This window comes from Gadus macrocephalus, chromosome 15 (assembly GCF_031168955.1).
Source record: "Gadus macrocephalus chromosome 15, ASM3116895v1".
Classification (NCBI taxonomy): domain Eukaryota; kingdom Metazoa; phylum Chordata; class Actinopteri; order Gadiformes; family Gadidae; genus Gadus; species Gadus macrocephalus.
Genome location: NC_082396.1, coordinates 6,564,384 through 6,582,733, shown reverse-complemented (window position 1 = coordinate 6,582,733; position 18,350 = coordinate 6,564,384). Strand labels below are relative to the sequence as shown.

At 49.8% G+C, this 18,350-nt stretch overlaps 1 protein-coding gene across 2 annotated transcripts; it reads left to right on the top strand.

The window, feature by feature from the left end:
• The first annotated feature begins 215 nt into the window (after positions 1-215).
• pcca (propionyl-CoA carboxylase subunit alpha) lies at positions 216-17,158 on the top strand. 2 transcript variants are annotated; one of them, XM_060072910.1, is made up of 23 exons: positions 216-323; positions 1,181-1,261; positions 1,880-1,927; positions 2,718-2,786; positions 3,901-4,014; positions 4,336-4,389; positions 7,128-7,259; positions 7,631-7,667; positions 7,764-7,842; positions 8,165-8,267; positions 8,840-8,934; positions 9,444-9,594; positions 9,980-10,123; positions 10,633-10,707; positions 11,204-11,272; positions 11,358-11,433; positions 12,626-12,839; positions 13,257-13,359; positions 13,693-13,791; positions 14,252-14,305; positions 14,751-14,891; positions 15,763-15,840; positions 16,049-17,158. In XM_060072910.1, exons 1-23 carry the CDS (start codon positions 270-272, stop codon positions 16,115-16,117), a joined length of 2,139 nt encoding a protein of 712 aa, XP_059928893.1. In that variant the 5' UTR covers positions 216-269; the 3' UTR covers positions 16,118-17,158. The 2 variants fall into 2 exon arrangements, with proteins under 2 accessions (XP_059928893.1, XP_059928894.1); XM_060072911.1 differs by lacking the exons at positions 216-323; positions 1,181-1,261; positions 1,880-1,927; ... (5 more) ...; positions 7,764-7,842; positions 8,165-8,267 and adding an exon at positions 8,530-8,539.
• Positions 17,159-18,350: the final 1,192 nt, after the last annotated feature.

Sequence of the window (18,350 nt, the reverse complement as noted above, 5' to 3'; positions counted from 1 at the left end):
TTAACAATTGACCTGAGAATGTGAATCAGAAAGTGCCAAAACGTTGTAAATTAATCTCTGAATGCAATAAATCTCCTTTATATGTCGTCCGTCTAAGCCTCGGTTCTATATTGCTATAAATAAACCTGCATACATCAAAAGTATTTCCATTAACCCAAACATCCAACATCAATACGATGAACGCTTATTTCTGAGCCGGCCCCTAATTGGTCAAGAGGAGCCCCTCCTTCTGACTGCGTCCTCACGTCATCACGTCGTCGGCTGCAGTCATGGCGGCGCACATCAGCACCCTGTCGCTCCCTAGACTACTGGTCGCTGCAAAGGTGAGACTCACAGAGGATTCGCACCGACTATAATTAAACGGCGATAATGAACTTGTCGTATCGACAATTTGCTCCCGAAGACCCGTCCCGTCCCTCGGTCCGCAGCCTTTATACACAGACGGGACAGGAGTCGGGGCTAACCCCGCTAACTCCTCCACTAGTCCACAGTCAGCCAGCGGGTCCAGCAGTCACCCAGCAGTTGCGTGTGAGGTTACAGCCCCAGGACGTGTGGATCAGACCCCACCGTCAATACGGAGCGGCGGAGTGGTCAGACTGTCCTTGACGGACTCCTCTGTCGTTTAGTTGACTCGATGTCCCACCGCAGACGTCAATGTCAAACTAGTGCCCCCCCCCCCCACACACTGCTATCATAACCCCCAGGGGAGACTGATGCCGGGGTTAGACCCGGGGTCCACATTCACGCTGCTGGGATACGAACAACAAGTGCCAGGTCGATGCATGTACTGGGGGTCCTAGTAATGATCTGCTGGAGTAGAGGGAAGGAAGTGTGTGTTGTGACCTACAGTCCTAATTCTGTGTGTGTGTGTGTGTGTGTGTGTGTGTGTGTGTGTGTGTGTGTGTGTGTGTGTGTGTGTGTGTGTGTGTGTGTGTGTGTGTGTGTGTGTGTGTGTGTGTGTGTGTGTGTGTGTGTGATGAACAACAGACTAAACGTCTTGTCAGATGTGACACCATGGGTTGTAGTGTTAGGACGAGTACACTGTGTGGAAAAGTGAATGTTTCTGTGTGTTGTGATTGTAGCACAATCAGAACGTATTCTTGAATACAGTGTATTAAAAGTTGAATTCTCTGGTTGTATATCGTTCTGTCATGTGAGATGTTTGCCGTTGGTTTCCCAGAATGCATCGCTCCACGCCCGATGGCAGGCGGTGGCCCACTCTGCCGTCCGCTACTCCACCGTCCCGGTCCCTCAGGAGAAGGTGAGGGGGGGGGGGGTCTACACTACCACCATCTCCCCTTAGTTCACCTGTTCATAGGCTGCCATCTCCCTTGAGGTCCCCTGTTTATGGGCTGCAGTCTCCCCTTAGTTCAGCTGTTTATAGGCTGCAGTCTCCCTTTAGTTCACCTGTTCATAGGCTGCCATCTCCCTTGAGGTCCCCTGTTTATGGGCTGCAGTCTCCCCTTAGTTCAGCTGTTTATAGGCTGCCATCTCCCCTTAGTTCACCTGTTTATAGGCTGCCATCTCCCCTTAGTTCAGCTGTTTATAGGCTGCCATCTCCCCTTAGTTCACCTGTTTATAGGCTGCCATCTCCCCTTAGTTCAGCTGTTTATAGGCTGCCATCTCTCCTTAGTTCAGCACAATGTAATAATATAATAGTATACATACTATTTATCATACTTTTCTAACTCTTTAGACATTTAGTCGTCAACTTAACCCAAGTCAAGCTCCCCTTCCTCTAGAGTGTCCTGCCTGTTCTCAGAGGACAGCCTGCCTGTTCTGTGGACGTGTAGTCTGTTCTCTGTGGGTTTATCAGCATGTTTGGGTCGACGTGGGGAAGTCGGAGGGAGCTGACTCCTCTAATCTGTCCTTTCCTCAGACCTTTGATAAAATCCTCATCGCCAACCGAGGAGAGATCGCCTGCAGGGTAAGACCTGCTGCTGCATGAATAACAGAAGATAAGATTAACTTTATGACTCCCAGACGTAGTCATTAAAGCACAGGGAAGCATCACACATTAAACTTTAAGAAGAGAGGCATCTAAAGAACAAGATGAGGTTAGGCTTAATAACAACGCCGCTGAAATTACCCTTACATTAAGCTAGAGCTTGATTTAGACCTGAGACTTGAATGTGAGTGTGAGTACAAAGCAGAAAGCAACTAGAATCTCACCCAATGATGTGACTCATTATTGTGACGGGTTTAATGAAACTATTTGGCCACTTGGATATATGGATAAAAGTTACTATTGTAATGAATTTCATCCAAGGTGATGAAAGCAAAACTATATTTATGTGTTCCCCATACCCGAAATACAAATATAAATATATAGATAAAGATATAGGTATATAGAGATGTATATTTATATAGATATATAAATATAGATATACATATATATACACACACACACTACCAAGGAATGCGCAGAGAATCAGTCTAACCGCCCAGTAAGCACAGTAGAGACTGTAGGTGCAGAAATGTCCGTGGGGCTCCAGGTGAGTCCAGAGTGGTGGGTCGCTGGTCCGTACCAGTGGAGGCTGCCGCTGGTCCGTACCAGTGGAGGCTGACGCTGGTCCGTACCAGTGGAGGCTGCCGCTGGTCCGTACCAGTGGAGGCTGCCGCTGGTCCGTACCAGTGGAGGCTGCCGCTGGTCCGTACCAGTGGAGGCTGCCGCTGGTCCGTACCAGTGGAGGCTGACGCTGCCGGCTCTTCCTCAGGTGATGAAGACGTGCAGGATGATGGGGATCCAGACGGTGGCGGTGCACAGCGACGTGGACGCCAGCGCGGTGAGTCAAACCTCTAACCATCAGTCAACGCCAATCAGAGGAGACTTCAGTGTTACTGCACAGCGCCTAATCACAGGTACAGCCTCAAAGGGCTGAACCCGTACACCCCCCTGACCCTAGCCCCCCAGAGGGCCAGAAATAACTGCCTTAAAGAGCAAGGAAGAAATCTGGAGAGGGCAGAGTGGGGGATCCCTCCTTCAGAGTGGGGGATCCCTCCTTCAGAGTGGGGGATCCCTCCTTCCAGGGATGGTCAGGACTCAGGAATGAAACGGGTGCCATAATCACATACATACATGCATGCATGCATACAGGTAAAACATTTTAAATCAGTGATAGGGTGCCTTCTTCACACTCTGGCACTACAGCCTCAAACAGCGACCGGGAACGTGTCTGAGGCAGAGTGTTGGAATGCGGCCCTCAATGTAATGCTTGACTTGTTTTCCATTCCCTCACAGATATATAGAGATATAGCCATAGAGATGGATTGATATTTATATATATAAATATATATATTTTATATATATATATATTACAGAAATGTATGCATGCATACATACACACACTCCCCCTGGCTCACTCTCAAACTATATTATTAGTGAGAACGCATTTTAAAGTAAGCTGTGTTTTGAACGACAACTGAGAAGAAGAGCGGCGAGGAGCTGCAAGGAAACTCACACACAGGACGATACCATCCCCCCACACACAAGCACACACACAAACACACACACATACTCATTTGCATACACATATGCTAACACACACACACTCACTTTGTTTATCCAGATGTTAATGTTAATCCCATTGAGTTGTCTGTCAATCACTCAGGTGTGTGTGTGTGTGTGTGTGTGTGTGTGTGTGTGTGTGTGTGTGTGTGTGTGTGTGTGTGTGTGTGTGTGTGTGTGTGTGTGTGTGTGTGTGTGTGTGTGTGTGTGTCGGTTGCATGTGAAAAGGAAAGGTTAATTTGCAATGATGTTAATTAATGCAAATGACGTGGCCACATGTGTGTCCGCCATTCCGCGGCCAACCGACACACTGACCCTTTTAACTGTTGCTAGGCGACCGCTCTGATCAATAGATCAATACATCGGTGTTTCATCCTCTTCTTCTCGTCCAGGTGCACGTCAAGATGGCCGACCAGGCGGTGTGCGTCGGCCCGGCACCGACCAATCAGAGCTACCTGAACATGGACGCCATCATGGAGGCGGTCCGCAGCACCGGCGCCCAGGCGGTAGGCAGAGCCTCCGACCGGCACACACAGGGCGAAGGCTAGCTGTGTGTGTGTGTGTGTGTGTGTGTGTGTGTGTGTGTGTGTGTGTGTGTGTGTGTGTGTGTGTGTGTGTGTGTGTGTGTGTGTGTGTGTGTGTGTGTGTGTTTCTGCGTGGAAGCTCATGCATAGCAGAACCGCTGTGGTTGCTAAGACACACACTATTAGCGGCTAGCTGTGGGAGGCTAACATTAGCTTCAAATACATAGGGAAAGTAATGCTCGCTAAGACACACACACACACACCGTGTTGAACGCTGCTGTCTGTCTGTCCCTCTCTCTGAAGGTCCATCCAGGCTACGGCTTTCTGTCGGAAAACAAAGAGTTTGCGAGGCGTCTGGTGAGTGCTGCCCGGGCCCCTCACACCTCCTCTGTTGGTTCTGTCACCTGCCCCCCCCCCCCTGCGGCCCGCGCTGATAGCCAGGGCCGAGGGGGACGCCTTCAAACACACAGCCACACGGCCGCTCACACTAATGACCACAGGGTTGTTCTATTAGAGATAAGGCCGCCCTGACGCCAGCTACGAGGCTCTGCGCGAGGGGGGGAGGGTGGGCGAGTGTTGGGGAGGGCGGGGGGGGGGGTTTGACCTCCCCCTATCCGGCGGTCTTGGGTCCGAACCCCTAACTGACTAAAAGTGACATTCCTTCACTTTTAGTCGGGGTAAAGGGCTGATTATGGTTTCATGTCGACCCAACACGGGGGGTTTACGGACCCATTACGTCCTTGCGGACCCTCCTTGCGTCCACCGTAAGAGCATGACGTGCGGCTCCCAAAAAATGTTAACCTTGTGTCTGTGACTGGTCCGCTAACTAACCCGACGCAGAACCAACACGGGTCCACGACTGCGTTGCAGCGTGGTCCTTGCGTTGCGTCGACGTGGAACCATAATCAGCCCTTAAGTCGTCGACCGCGGATGAGCTGAACAGGGACTCTGTCCTGCTGGGTCCAGCACCACTAGAGATTTAAAAATGCAAATTACAACGACATGTTTTTACTGAATGTTGTCCGTAGAGTCCGTAATACAGCTGGACGCGTCATGTACGTGGCACACTTCATTCAGATGCAAATCTTTCCAGCTCGCACAGAACATTTCTTTGCATCAATGATAAACTAACACCAGATCCGGCAGTCCTACTGTGTTACAGCAGAACCTTTGGTCCAGCAGTCCTGCTATGCTATAGCTAGGGGTAACATGTTATAGGGATAACATAATAAACAAGTCAACCAATAGGAGTGGATGTTTACACATGAAACAACAGTTATACGAATATATTGCTCACTTTCGACATCGCTGTGTGATGTCAAACAGGGGTAGTGCGCTATCTTTTGTGTAACTGTATTTTTTTCAGGGGTATAAATGCATATTAATGTGGGGTTGTGTTGCTGGGCCATCGGGTCCTGTGTGTGTTTCCGTGTAGCTGTGTGAGTGTGTTTTTGTGTAGCTGTGTGTGTGTGTGGAAATGGAGATGTCATAACATTAGCAGTTGAATGGAGGGTCTTTGTGCGGACTGGGGGCAGACATCTCCATGCTAACGCAGCCCTTGGGCCTCAGGGGGGTAAGGGCCCTCTTAGCATGAGAAAGAGTCTGCAGGGAACTACAGATGGAGGGGGGAGGGGGGGGGGGTTCAGAGGGGGAGAGGGGGGAGGAGGGGTGATAAAGTCCTCAAGCAGATAGGGGTGGAGGACTGGGTACAGCTGGCTGCTTCTTCATCAGATAAACTCTGATTTGGAGTCAAACCCCAGACGCTAGGATTGTCTATCACCACGTGATGATAAGAGGACCAGGGATACATGATGTGTACCACGTGATGATAAAGAGGACCAGGGATATAGATGTGTACCATGTGATGGTTAGACCAGGGATGGCTGATGTGTACCATGCTATGATTAAGAAGAAAAGGGATAGATGATGTGTACCACCATGTGATGATTAGAACAGGGATAAATGTTGTGTATCATGTGATGATGAAGAAGAGCAGGGACGAACGATGTACCATGTGATGATGAGACCAGGGATAGATGATGTGTACCAGTCAGGTTGGGTGGATTGAGTCGACTTCCTACCCTATGGAAGAAATACAAAACAACAAAAGTTGTATTTTGCATTATAAACAGGTTTTTCATGTATACAGTAAATTATAGTGCGCAAATGGCTATAGGGCCTAAACTGTTCTCTAAGAGAAACTCCTACTTTGTTTTCTTGCTGCAGAAGTGTGTGTGTGTGTGTGTGTGGGGGGGGGGGTGCGGTTGTCTGCCTAGTTGAAAGATGTATTTCCTAAGCTGAACATGACTCCCATCTCACGAATAAAAGCAACAGACGTTTTTTTTATTGTGTTCAACTAAATGACAACCATAAACATTAACATGTTACAATCCCAGAGTTTGAGTATTTCCTCTCCAAATGAACGCTTTATTGCGTCTCCAGTTCCTTGTTAGTGTCCTAGGGGAGTGGTGATGATGGGCTCCTACATGGCAATTAAACTACCAATAAAACAAGCAATCCTGAACCAGCACAAAACTAAATAATTGTCTTTCTTATTCTTCTGTCATTGTACTGAGATCGATGTTTACTTTTGGTGTAGAACTTTCGATGTCGTTTTTGATTATTAGAGTTTACGTTGAGCTACCTTTTTTGGTGCGATTGTGTAAACAAAAAAGGTGTAACGGAGTTTTAGCAAGGGCGACGCCTAGTGGTGGATAATGATACCGCGTTGATTTAAACGGCAGGGATCCTGTCATAGATAAACTTACACAAAGGTATGTGGTTGTTGAATAATTGTTGTGTTTATTATGAATAATCCAAACGAACACAATCTGTCATCTCTCATCTGTTAATATTACTTCATCTAATTTATTTCAGCCTCTTTACTTTAATTCTATACTCTTTTTTTTAATTGACTCTACAATGTATCCCAGTGACTCCAGAGTCTCTATTTAGATAAAGGTTTCAAATTTAATATTTAGAAAATATGTTTTTTAACTTCATTGGTGTTTTTTTCTTTTTTATAAGCACTCTTTAAATAAAGTTATAAATATAAAGGGTGGATTTGATTGACAGCGGCTTGTTTCGGTTGCTAGGCAGCGGAGGGCGTGGCCTTCATCGGGCCGGACACGCACGCCATCCAGGCGATGGGCGACAAGATCGAGAGCAAGCTGATCGCCAAGGCTGCCCAGGTCAACACCATCCCGGGGTTCGACGGCGTCGTCGAGGTACGGTCCCCATGGCAACGCACACCCTGGTTACCACGCCGTCCGTCTGTCAAATGTCCGTACGAAGCCCGCAGAGTGCAGATTGATCCTCGTGGTTGTGACGCCACACAATCCTAGTGTAGCGTCTCACTCTTGTCTAACGGGCCCCAAGTTTGTTTTGGTACATGAAAATTAAAAAAACGAAATTTTAAAGGTGACCTATCATACCACCAGGTGTGAGGGTGATTAGCTGTAACAAGCCAAAAGAGGCCGATTTTCCAAACGGCTTGTAATGGCAAATCACACTCACACCTGGTGGTATAATTGGTCACCTTTTAAACGATGTTTGGACTGTGTAACGATGACTCGCTGACGAACGCCTTGTGTTCCAGACGGTGGAGGATGCGGTGAGGATCGCCCTGGACATCGGTAAGGAAGGAGCTGTCTGTCAAACGCTTTAGAGTTCAGGGGGGGGACGGGTGTGTTTGGGTCCAGGCTCTTTAGGGCGTGCGTGTTTGTGTCCAGGTTACCCGGTGATGATCAAAGCTTCAGCCGGAGGAGGAGGGAAAGGCATGAGGATAGCCTGGAACGAAGAGGAGACCAGGTGCCCTGTCTGCCCTGTCCCTCTGGCTGCCTGTCTGTCTGTCTGTCTGCCTGCCTGTCTTGTCTGTCTTGTCTGTCTTGTCTGTATGTTTGTCTGTCTGTCTGTCTGTCCTGTCGCTCTGTCAGCCTGCCTGCCTGTCTGTCTCTCTACCTGGTCTGTCTCTCTACCTGGTCTGTATCCATCTGTCTTGGTCTGTCTGCTTGATTGGTCTGTGGCTCATTTTCTCCGTCTCTCTCTGCAGAGAGTGTGCGTGTGTCTGAATTTGTGTGTTTGTTTGTGTGCGTGTGTGTCTGACATTGTGTGTTTTGTGTGTGTGTTTCAGGGATGGCTTCCGCTTTTCCACTCAGGAAGCGGCCTCCAGCTTCGGTGACAGCAGACTGCTGATCGAGAAGTTCATCGACAACCCCCGACACATAGAGATACAGGTATAGAGATACACATAGAGATACAGGTATAGAGATACACATTGAGATACACATAGAGATACAGGTATAGAGATACACATAGATACAGGTATAGAGATACACACATAGAGCTACACGCATAGAGATACAGGTATAGAGATACACATAGAGATACAGGTATAGAGATACAGGTATAGAGATACACATAGAGATACAGTTAGAGATACACATAGATACAGGTATAGAGATACAGGTATAGAGATACAGGAATAGAGATACACATAGAGATACAGGTATAGAGATATACAAATAGAGATAGAGGTATAGAGATATACAAATAGAGATACAGGTATAGAGATACAGGTACACACAAACATAGAAATGAACAAACACAGAGATATAGAAATATACACAAATACACACTGTGTACCTATATCGGGTTACATCTAATTAAAGGTGCTTGTTTTAATAAAGGTGTAGTCTGATGAGCACAGGGCTGATGTGTGTTATTTAGGGTGTAGTCTGTTATTAAAGCTGTGGTCAGATAAACCAGTGGTGATGCTTGTTGTTGAAGGTGTAGTGGGTCATTGCAGGTGCTGGCTGATAAACACGGTAACGCTCTGTGGCTGAACGAGAGGGAGTGCTCCATCCAGAGGAGGAACCAGAAGGTGGTGGAGGAGGCTCCCAGGTCAGCCCCGCTAGACCCCCGACAGCTGATGGTCCCACACAAACCGAAACCCCATTCTTTGTTTTCCCAGAAAACCAGTGACATCTGTGTGTCAGGGTCAGGGTTTTTGTGTGTCGGTGTGTGTTGACATACAGTCATAATTTTGTGTGTTTTGTGATGTGCTGACCTACAGGTGTGTGTGTGTGTGTTGTATTGACCTTTTTGCGTGTGTGTGTGATGTGTTGACCTACAGTTGTGTGTGTTGTGATGTGTTGACCTACAGTTGTGTGTGTTGTGATGTGTTGACCTACAGTTGTGTGTGTTGTGATGTTTTGACCTGTGTGTGTTGTATTGACCTGTGTGTGATCTGTTGTATTGACCCGTGTGTGTGATCTGTTGACCTGCAGTTGTGAGTGATGTGTTGACCTACAGTTGTGTGTGTTGTAATGTGTTGACCTACAGTTGTGTGTGTTGTGATGTATTGACCTGTGTGTGTGTGTGTGTGTGTGTGTGTGTGTGTGTGTGCGCAGCACCTTCCTGGACGCGGACACCCGCCGGGCCATGGGGGAGCAGGCGGTGCAGCTGGCCCAGGCGGTGCAGTACTCCTCCGCCGGCACCGTGGAGTTCCTGGTCGACTCCCACAAGAACTTCTACTTCCTGGAGATGAACACTCGGCTGCAGGTGGGGGAGGGCCGCATTCCAACCGTCTGCGTCACGCGTCGCCCCGCGCACGCCTGTCGGTCTCTCGTACTCAGCTCAACTGTCTATCCATCGGCCTGTCTGTCTTGGTCTGTCTGCTTTGTTTGTGTGTCTGTCTGGCTCTGTGTCTGTGTGTGTCTGAAATTGTGTCTGTGTGTGTCTGACATTTTGTGGGTGTGTCTGTGTGTATGACCGAAATTGTGTGTGTCTGTGTGTGTGACTGAAATTCTGCGTGTGTCTGTGTCTTCGTTGTGTGAAGTGAGAAGACACCATTTTTTAGCAGGAAGAAATCTCTCCCTACTAAATCTCCCCATGTTCTGCTCGGCCTGTGTTGTAACTGCCGTCCCATTGGCTGAACTGCTTCCAGGTGGAGCATCCAATCACAGAGCTCATCACTGGGCTGGACCTGGTGCAACAGATGATCCGCGTCGCCAAGGGTTACCCCCTCCTCCACAAACAGGAGGACATCCCCATCAACGGCTGGGCCATCGAGAGCCGCGTCTACGCAGAGGTAGGGGCGTGCGTGTGTGTGTGTTGGTGTGTATATGAGTGTGCGTTGTGTTTCCTTTTACTTTCTAGAACACATTGTATTGCTATTGTGTTACTAACATTCAAATCCAAATTGCAACATTTTGTTCAGTGTCTGAAAACAACACATCAAATTCTGTTTCATGGAGACCAAACATCTTGGAACCTATAAAATGTATCCTTAAAATGTTTCTCCTCCCCTCTCCCCTCCCCTTTCCCTCCCTCTCCCTTCCCTCCTCCTCTCTTCTCCTCTTCTTCCCTCCTCTTCTCTTCTTCCCTCCTCCTCTCTCCTCTCCTTCCCTCCTCCTCTCTCCTTCCCTCCTCCTCTCTCCTCTCCTTCCCTCCTCCTCTCTCCTTCCCTCCTCCTCTCTCCTTCCCTCTTCCTCTCTCCTTCCCTCCTCCTCTCTCCTTCCCTCCTCTCTTCTCCTCTTTCCTCTCCTTCCCCTCCTCCCTCCTTCCCTCCTCCTCTCTCCTTCCCTCCTCCCCTCGTAGGACCCGTACAAGTCCTTCGGCCTCCCTTCCATCGGCAGGTTGTCTCAGTACCAGGAGCCGTTGAACCTCAGCAACGTACGTTCAGCCTCTCAGTAACCCGTCAGGACGCGTCTGTGTTCGACTTCACATTCAGATCGCAGAGCAACAGATGCTGTCCATATCCACATAATGGTCTGTGAGGCACATGTTAGTCTGTCATGTGGGTCCACACAACCTAGTTAGTATATATATATATATATATATATATATATATATATATATATATATATATATATATATATATATATATATATATATATATATATATATATATATATATATATAATATTCAATAGTAGCATTTTAACAGAAATACCAAATTTATGTGAGTATTCATATCCATCCTATGTTGTATATTTCCATATAATTCATATTATTTATATATTTGATAAATTTTTATACATTCATACACATTTAAATTCTCAAGTAATGGCCAATTTGTTGCGTTGGTGTTTATTTGTGTTCACAACTACAGTTCTAAACATGGCGCCCTCTCTCCCCATTCAGTAATTCCTCTTCCTGTCCCTCACAGGTGCGTGTGGACAGCGGCATCAGTGAAGGAAGTGACATCAGCATCTACTACGACCCCATGATCTCCAAGGTAACGCTCACCCTCCGCTCCGGCACTGGTCGTGGCGATGTAGCGATGCGGGAGACTGAGTTGTCCTCTCGTTTGTCTCCGGCAGCTGGTCACCTACGGGGCCACGCGGGCGGAGGCCCTCTCCAAGATGGAGGACGCCCTGGATAACTACGTCATCAGAGGTACACACACGTGCACGTGCACAACGATATGTTGCTATCGGTACAGTAAGGGGGTCATGGCCCAACAGAGGAAATGCTGTCCTAAAGCTTTCTTTCTGTCCCCCTTCCTGTCTCCCTCCCTCCCTCCTTCTCTGTCTCCCTCCCTCTCTCTCTCCCTCCCTCCCTCCCTCCCTCTCTCTCTCCCTCCCTCCCTCCCTCCCTCCCTCCCTCCCTCTCTCTCTCTCTCTCTCTCTCTCTCTCTCTCTGTCTGTCTGTCTGTCTGTCTGTCTGTCTGTCTGTCTGTCTGTCTGTCTGTCTGTCTGTCTGTCTGTCTGTCTGTCTGTCTGTCTGTCTGTCTGTCTGTCTGTCTGTCTGTCTGTCTGTCTGTCTGTCTGTCTGTCTGTCTGTCTGTCTGTCTGTCTGTCTGTCTGTCTGTCTGTCTGTCTGTCTGTCTGTCTGTCTGTCTGTCTGTCTGTCTGTCTGTCTGTCTGTCTGTCTGTCTGTCTGTCTGTCTGTCTGTCTGTCTGTCTGTCTGTCTGTCTGTCTGTCTGTCTGTCTGTCTGTCTGTCTGTCTGTCTGTCTGTCTGTCTGTCTGTCTGTCTGTCTGTCTGTCTGTCTGTCTGTCTGTCTGTCTGTCTGTCTGTCTGTCTGTCTGTCTGTCTGTCTGTCTGTCTGTCTGTCTGTCTGTCTGTCTGTCTGTCTGTCTGTCTGTCTGTCTGTCTGTCTGTCTGTCTGTCTGTCTGTCTGTCTGTCTGTCTGTCTGTCTGTCTGTCTGTCTGTCTGTCTGTCTGTCTGTCTGTCTGTCTGTCTGTCTGTCTGTCTGTCTGTCTGTCTGTCTGTCTGTCTGTCTGTCTGTCTGTCTGTCTGTCTGTCTGTCTGTCTCTCTCCTTCTTTGTCTCCCTCCCTCTCTCTCCCTCCCTCTTTGTCTGTCTCCCTCTTTGTCTCCCTCCCTCTCTCTCCCTCCCTCTTTGTCTCCCTCCCTCTTTGTCTCCCTCCCTCTTTGTCTCCCTCCCTCTCTGTCTCCCTCCCTCTCTGTCTCCCTCCCTCTTTGTCTCCCTCCCTCTCTCTCTCCCTCCCTCTCTCTCTCCCTCCCTCTCTCTCTCCCTCCCTCTCTCTCTCCCTCCCTCCCTCCCTCCCTCCCTCCCTCCCTCTCTCTCCCTCCCTCTTTGTCTCCCTCCCTCCCTCCTCTGTCTCCCTCCCTCCTTCTCCCCAGGTGTGACCCACAACATCCCTCTCCTGCGGGAGATCATCACCCACCCCCGCTTCATCTCCGGGGACATCAGCACCAACTTCCTGCCGGAGGTCTACCCCGACGGGTTCAATGGTCACCAGCTGACGGCGGGGGGGCAGAGGGAGCTGCTGGCTTCGGCGGCCGCGCTGCACGTCTCTGCACAGCTGCGCTCGCAGACCTTCCTGGGCACGCTGAGGTGAGGAACCACAGGGTCTGCTTCAGCTGTCTCCCTCTAGTGGTGAAACGCTGCTACTGCGTGGTCACTAGGCTACACGTAGCCTAGCTAGCGTGTTAATCATCAGGGTACACTTAGCTTAGCAAGCGTGTTGATCACTAGGCTACACGTAGCTTTGCTAGCGTATTGATCACTAGGCTACACGTAGCTTAGCTAGCGTGTTGATCACTAGGCTACACGTAGCTTAGCAAGCGTGTTGATCACTAGGAGACTCGTAGTTTAGCTAGCCTGTTGATCACTAGGAGACTCGTAGTTTAGCTAGCCTGTTGATCACTAGGAGACTCGTAGCTACGGCGTCTGTCCAGAGGTTCCCCAGTGACCAGGGTACCGGTGCTGTCAGAGCACCTCGCGTCCTGAAGGGTTGACCTGTGTCCTCAGGGTGTCCGCCTCCTCCCAGGAGCGGCGGCGCTGGGACCTGTGTGTGGAGCTGGGGGGAGAGCGCCACCCGGTGGTGGTCTCCAGAACAGGACAGACCTACACGGTGAGTCCCCTACCGCGGAGTACAGCTGCAGCTCATGGGGAAAACTCACACAGTTTACCTTCACCACTTTTATAGTTCTTTTCTATTGAGAACTATAAGTTCTATTGTTTCAAATTTTTCTATTGTTTCAGCCTTTGAAAGAAGTTCTCCCGGAACTATTCAAGTATTCAGAATCTCCTCTCTCGGTCTCCCTCCCTCTCTCTGTGTCCTTCCCTCTCCCTTCCTCTGTGTCTCCCTCCCTCTGTGTCTCCCTCCCTCTGTGTCTGTCCCTCTCCCTTTTTTCCGTGTCTCCCTCCCTCTGCTTGTGTCTGTCCCTCTCCCTCCCTCCCCCAGGTGGAGGTGGGGGGAGAGAGCCTGGTGGTGAGTGGGGAGTGGGATCTTGCCTCCCCCCTGCTGCCCCTGAAGATCAACAACACTCCCAGGATGCTGCAGGTACTTCAGGGCCTTCAGCTGCTAGCCATGTAGCACTTGGCTGCAGCTGCTATCAAACTAGCATTTGGTTACCGCCACCGGCTAACTAGCAGATGGTTACTACTACTAGCTCTTAGCTGCAGCTACTTGCTACCTAGCAGATGGTTACTGCTACTATCTTGCTTGCACTTGGCTACATACAGCTACAAGCTAACTAGCAGATGGTTACTTCTACTAGCCATCTAGGTAGCTTAGCTACCTACAGCAACTAGCTATCCAGCAGTTGGCTACAGCTACAAGTATTTAGCTACTAGCTTATCAGCAGCAAGCTACTAGATCCTAGCTAGTTGGCTACAGCTACGAGCTAACAAGCGGTTGGCTCCAGGTTTATAGTGTAGCCTGAGGGTTAGCTACAGCGAGCCTGTTTAACATTGAGTGTTCTTACTCCACACATGATGACTGAGTGCATGTTGTGCTCTAGTGTCTGTCCAGGACTGCGTCTGGGGACATCTGTCTTCAGTACCTGGGAACATCGGTAAGACTGCCTCTTAATAAAATAGACATATATGTGTATGTAAGTATGTATATAAAAGTACCATACTTAAGCTAGAGACCATTTAGATTTCGGATACAGAAAATCGACATAATTGGCCGATAGGAGTATTGCCATATCAACCAAGTGTGTATGTGTGTGGGTGTTTCTGTGGTTGTGTTAATGTGTATTTGTCTCTGTGGGTGGGTGTGTGTCTGTGTGTGTGTCTCTGGTTGTGTGTGTCTCCTATGGTTGTGTGTGTCTCTTGTTGGTTGTGTGTGCGTGTGTCTCTTGTTTGTTGTGTGTGTGTGTGTGTGTGTGTGTGTGTGTATCTCTGGTTGTGTGTGGGTGTGTGTGTGTATCTCTGGTTGTGTGTGTGTGTGTGTGTGTGTATCTCTCTGGTTGTGTGTGTGTGTGTGTATCTCTGGTTGTGTGTGTGTGTTTGTAGTTCAAGGTGCGCGTCCTGTCCCCGCTGGCTGCTGAGCTGAGCTCCTTCATGCCGGAGAAGGTTCCAGAAGACACCAGCAGCATCCTGCGCTCGCCCATGCCGGGCTCCGTGGTGGCCGTGTCCGTCAAGCCCGGAGACACGGTGAATACATGCACGCTCACTCACTCACATACTCACTCACTCACACTATCATACATGCACTCACGTTTACTCACCCACATTAACTCACTCACTAACATACATAATCGTACTCACTCAGTCACATTATTTCACTTACTCACATTGTCTCACTCATCTGTGCAAATAACACAATCCGCTGGCTACTGTGAAGTGAACACACCATAATTTTCCAACGCACAAAGTATGGATGTGAAGTGACCTCCGTTCAGAGCGCAGCCGCCAGCACTGAGGCTCCACGTCGACAGCTGGGAATCCCCCAGTCGCTCCACAGTTTAGGCATCATGGAGTCAAGCAGGCCCACATTCTGCCTCTTGGATACGTACAGTATATCTCTCCTTAAAGGTTCTCTGACTAGGAAAGCAGCGCTGAACATGTGACTGTAGCTGGTGCATGAGGAGGAGTAGGAAGCCATCCCTTCACTCCACACTACCCATGTTCACTTGCTCGTAATACCGAGTGGTGCATCTTCTCATCCTGCCATGTTTGGTTGTAGTGTGAAGCTAAATGCTAAACGGACTGCATTCAAACAGCGCTTTTCTAAACAGTGCCCACTCAAAGCGCGATACAATATTGCCAACTTCACCCATTCATGCACACATTCACACACTGATGGCGGTGTCAGCCTGTCAAGGCGACAGCCAGCTCGTCGGGAGCAGTGAGGGTAAGGCGTCTCGCTCAGGGAAACCTGAGCGAGATCAAACTAGCAACCTTGTGGTTGCAGCCAACCCGCTCTACCTCCGGAGCCACATGCCGCCCAGCTCAAAGCCAACCCCTTCATAGGTTTGTGTCTTGATCAAGCGTCTGTGTAACTCCTCGTGTTGTGTGTTTGCAGGTGGCCGAGGGCCAGGAGATCTGCGTGATCGAGGCCATGAAGATGCAGAACAGCATGACGGCGGCCAAGACTGGAAAGGTGAGCCACTCCACTGACTATGTCAAACAACAGGGAGATATTAGTGATGTCTCTACTCCCAGGTCCAGCACAGAATGAGCTCACTGTCCTGTGTGGTGTCCATGTCTTCATCTGGTCCTACTCTCTGCTCGTCTCTCCATCTTCTCTGGTCACCTTTGATCTCATCCTCCGGAACCCTTGGGTCATTTTTGCTCCTCCTCCTCCTCAGGTGAAGAGCGTCCACTGCAAGGCCGGAGAGACGGTGGGAGAGGGCGATCTGTTGGTGGAGCTGGAGTAGAGATACACCGTCCTTCGGAGGCCTTTTAAAATCATCTGACTCCACCCCTCACACCACCAGACCCCTCCAGCCTCGGCCACCTCCACCCTCTGGTCACCTCCACCCCCTCTGACGGCACCAGACCCCTCCGGCCGCGGCCACCTCCGACCCGGCCCCCCCAGCTCCTCATGCGACCAGGGAGAACCTCCATCGGCCAACGGATTTGGTTTGACAGAGTATCCAAGTGAACCTTCTCCGTCGTGTTCCATCCTTCTTTCTCCCGCCATTGCACTTGGCTCAGACCTGGGCTACTACCTCCATGGACTGTATGGTGTGCCACAGGAAGTACCCGGTCTCACTTCCTGTCCGTCAGTGCAGTACAGGATGTGTCGGACCGCTGGGGGGGGGGTGGGGCTTACTCCCATAGCGTCACAGTCGTGCCTTTCTCCCTCCTCTAGTACAAACCCCCCTAAAGTGATTACCTTTGGTGTTTTTGTAACGTGTTAAATACTGTAGATACTGTAGATTGTGAAAGAAGTGTTACGAGAGGCGTGAATAATAAAGACAAAGGTCTCCATTGGAATGAACAGGTCGTCCCGTATCATTTCACCTACCGACGAGCAGTGAGCTTCTGGGAGTGAAAGAGACTCCGTTCACCAGAGATCGTTAATAGACGGTACTATGCAGTATTGACTGTGTACCCAACTACTACTGTTGGTTAGGGGGTTTACCTGTGTTAGGGGGTCTTCCTGTGTTTCCATGATCGGTTTGGACCCCCTTTGCTGGGTTCCACTGCTTTTCCTATAACCTACACACACAATGTTGAATCGACTCTGGGCTCCTTCTAGCTGATTGGTCCTTTTTGTTTGAACGTGAACTGAGAAGTGGGCTGTAAAATGGGATTATGGGGGACCGGCCAAGACAAAGGATGTACCTCCCCTCTCCTCTTACCCTATTGGTTGGTTCACCGTGGAAATATGCACACAAAAGAAATCGGTACAATTCCATTTAAATTCCAATGTATTTATAGGACACTAATAAAATTTGTCTTCCAAATTGCAACGCAAATGCGTCTTGAATTGTTGCCCATTGAGTTTCACTTTACACACACACACTAGACGCTACGAGACTAGAGTCTACTCTGAAAGGAGCCCACGTGGTCTAGGTCTCAAAGACAACGTGTGTCCTCTCCACTGGACCTGACGGCCCACTCCGAGAACTCTGAGCACGCTGGGATTGGAGATCCTTTGGTGTCAGGAGCGGATTGTAGCTCAGGAGTTCGAGTGGGGTGGGCTGGTAACCTGAAGGTTGCTAGTTCGATCCTGTGTCGAGGCGTCCCTGAGCAAGACACCTAACCCTAAATGCGAGCTGGGTGTCGTCTTTTGTGGCTGACCCTGCCGTCGGTGTGTGAATGGGTTAGGGTTAGTTAGTATTGTATTGTGGCCACTGGTTAGGAAAACGCAGTGTAAATGCAGTCCATTTACCACACATCACTTGTGTTCTGTACAGGACACTGGATCGAGTCCGATTTGCAGTCCCGACTCATACTTTAAGAAGCGCTGCCCAGGACAAACCAACCACCAGGAACAGATCCTCTTCTTTGCTCATAAAGGAGACCTGGCCCGTCGAAGATCAACAAGCAGACTCGTTCGCTGAAGTAATCAAGCAGCAAATAATGTGTGAAACAGAGTTCTGCCAGGCGAACGCTGGAGGGGGAAACAAAACGCACGTCGTAGCAAACACACCTGGACTCCGGCGGTTCACAGAGGCTCGTGGTTGGAGAGCTTTTTAAAGAGCTTTTAATGCAACTTAAAACCGCAGACTTTAGAAGCAGAGCTGAGCTCAGAATACTCTTTGAGGTACAAAAGTAGCAGCGAAACCAAAACCGATAAATTAAATGAAAAGGCATTCCATTCATGCAGACACGGGCGGTCCCCGTCCCCCCCCCATGTGGGTCCGGGTCCTCTACCCGCGGGTCCGGGTCCTCTCCCCGCGGGTCAGGGTCCTCTCCCCGCGGGTCCGGGTCCTCTCCCCGCGGGTCCGGGTCCTCTCCCCGCGGGTCAGGTCCTCTCTCCGCGGGTCAGGGTCCTCTCCCCGCGGGGCCGGGTCCTCTCCCCACAGGTCAGGTCCTCTCCCCGCGGGTCAGGTCCTCTCCCCGCGGGTCAGGTCCTCTCCCCGCGGGTCAGGTCCTCTCTCCGCGGGTCAGGGTCCCCTGCTTGGTTTATAGGCGTCGTTAGGGGCCTGTGACATCACC

What these genes read in the sequence shown, in the direction of transcription:
- pcca (XM_060072910.1), top strand. Translation starts at nt 270, where the DNA reads ATGGCGGCGCACATCAGCACCCTGTCGCTCCCTAGACTACTGGTCGCT. An exon ending in AAGAGTTTGCGAGGCGTCTG is followed by an intron (nt 4,390 to 7,127) that starts GTGAGTGCTGCC and finishes TTCGGTTGCTAG; the next exon opens with GCAGCGGAGGGCGTGGCCTT. An exon ending in GAACAGGACAGACCTACACG is followed by an intron (nt 13,360 to 13,692) that starts GTGAGTCCCCTA and finishes TCCCTCCCCCAG; the next exon opens with GTGGAGGTGGGGGGAGAGAG.